The sequence below is a fragment of the Myotis brandtii genome, unplaced genomic scaffold (genome assembly GCF_000412655.1).
Source record: "Myotis brandtii unplaced genomic scaffold, ASM41265v1 scaffold1236, whole genome shotgun sequence".
NCBI lineage: Eukaryota > Metazoa > Chordata > Mammalia > Chiroptera > Vespertilionidae > Myotis > Myotis brandtii.
The window spans coordinates 835,552-837,049 of NW_005354316.1; the positions used below are offsets into that span (position 1 = coordinate 835,552).

At 68.0% G+C, this 1,498-nt stretch overlaps 1 protein-coding gene across 1 annotated transcript in view; it reads right to left on the reverse strand.

Annotated features, from left to right (window-relative positions):
- Positions 1–2: 2 nt before the first annotated feature.
- PHRF1 (PHD and ring finger domains 1) overlaps positions 3–1,498 on the reverse strand; it is a gene marked incomplete at its 3' end in the record, with an annotated part of 26,023 nt that continues 24,527 nt past the window's right edge. Inside the window, exons 24-25 of the mRNA XM_014534006.1 lie at positions 244–504; positions 3–134 (exon numbers count right to left, since the gene is read on the reverse strand). Coding sequence (XP_014389492.1) covers positions 3–134; positions 244–504 — 393 coding nt within the window. The remainder of the gene's footprint in view (positions 135–243; positions 505–1,498) is intronic.

A 1,498-nucleotide genomic window follows, 5' to 3' on the forward strand; every position in this document is an offset into this window, starting at 1 on the left:
CCCACCTTCTGCACGGCCTTGCGGAGGATGTCCTTGTACTCCTCCTTCGTCACCTCGCGCTTCTGGTAGAAGGGCTTGATGGCCAGCTTCACCTCCTCCACCGCCCGCTCCTGCATGTGCAGCTTCTTCAGGTACTAGGGGCGAGCGCAGGGTGAGTGCCGTGCCCAGGCCTGCAGGGCCCTTGGGGGAGCCCAGCGCTTCCTGCCGTCCTGCCCGTCCCAGGAGGATGGAGAGGGGTCTCACCTCCTCGTTCTTGGCTTTCTCTGTGGCTGGCCGGGGAGTGGCCGTCCTCTCCTCGGAGTTGTTGGTGGCAGCAGCGTGGCCAGCCGGCTCAGAGGCTGTGGTCAGGACGGTGGGCACTGGGGCCAGGCTGGGTGCCGCCCCCCTGCCCGCCAGCGGGAGGCTCCCTTGCAGGATGAACTGCACCGTGGGCTGGCTGACCGGTGCGTAGGGCGGGACACTTGAGGGCAGAGCCAGGGCGGGAGGCAGGCTGGGGCCATAAACCTGGGCAAGAACAGTCCGCTGAGCGCAGCTTCGATGCTGGCAGCACCCCGGCCAGGCGCAGCCCTCGTGGCCCACGGGCAAAGTTACCTCCCCCCGCAGCCCTGACACCCACCTGGGCGGGGTCTGCAGTGGGAAAGCCAGGCTCTGGAAGCGTGTAAGCAGGAGGGGGCTCGGGGCAGGGTGCCTGCTGGGAGTCCACCACAAGGCCTCCGTCTCCGGGTTCCCACGCCTCTTCCTGCGGCTGCTGGGGCCTGTGCAGTGGGGTCCCTGAGGGCCAACACGGGGAGGTGGGTGTTCTGTGACCACCCAGGACGGAACCTACCTCCCGCTGCAAAACTCCAGAGCAGCATCCCAGCACCAAGGACACAGGCTGGATGCAGCCACCTCCCTACCAGAGTGACCCCGGTGCCCGCTCTGTGCCATCCTCCGGGGTGCCCCGGCCCACCTGTGAGGCCACAGGAGCCCCTACTCACGCAGGCCTCGGTCCTCAGCCAGAGCGAGGCCCCGGAGGCCCAGCTGGTGGCCTTCCCCTGCCCCGCCCAGCTCCCCGACCAGAAGCAGCTCCACTACACGGAGAAGCTGCTCCAGCACGTGGCGCCCGGGCTGCGGCTCCATCCAGCTCCGCAGGACTGGGCTGTGGGCCCAGCGCCTGGGCAAATGTAAGGTCTACTGGGAGGTGGGCAGCCACCTGGGCTCCGACAGCCCCTCGGCCCCCGCCTGCCTGCTGGAGCGGAACCGCGACACCTGCATATTCGACTTTGGCACCTTCTTCCGAGGTCAGTGGCGCCCACTCTGGGATGAAAGTCCTTCCCGCCCTCCTGTCCCGGGCCCTCCACTCACCAAGCCCCACCCTGCAGAGCTGATGGAATTCCAGGCCCGCAGGCGCCAGGACTCCCCACACTACACTGTCTACCTGGGCTTCGGGCAGGACCTGTCGGCCAGGAGGCCCAAGGAGAGGAACCTGGTGCTGGTGAAGGTGAGGGCAGGGTCCCAC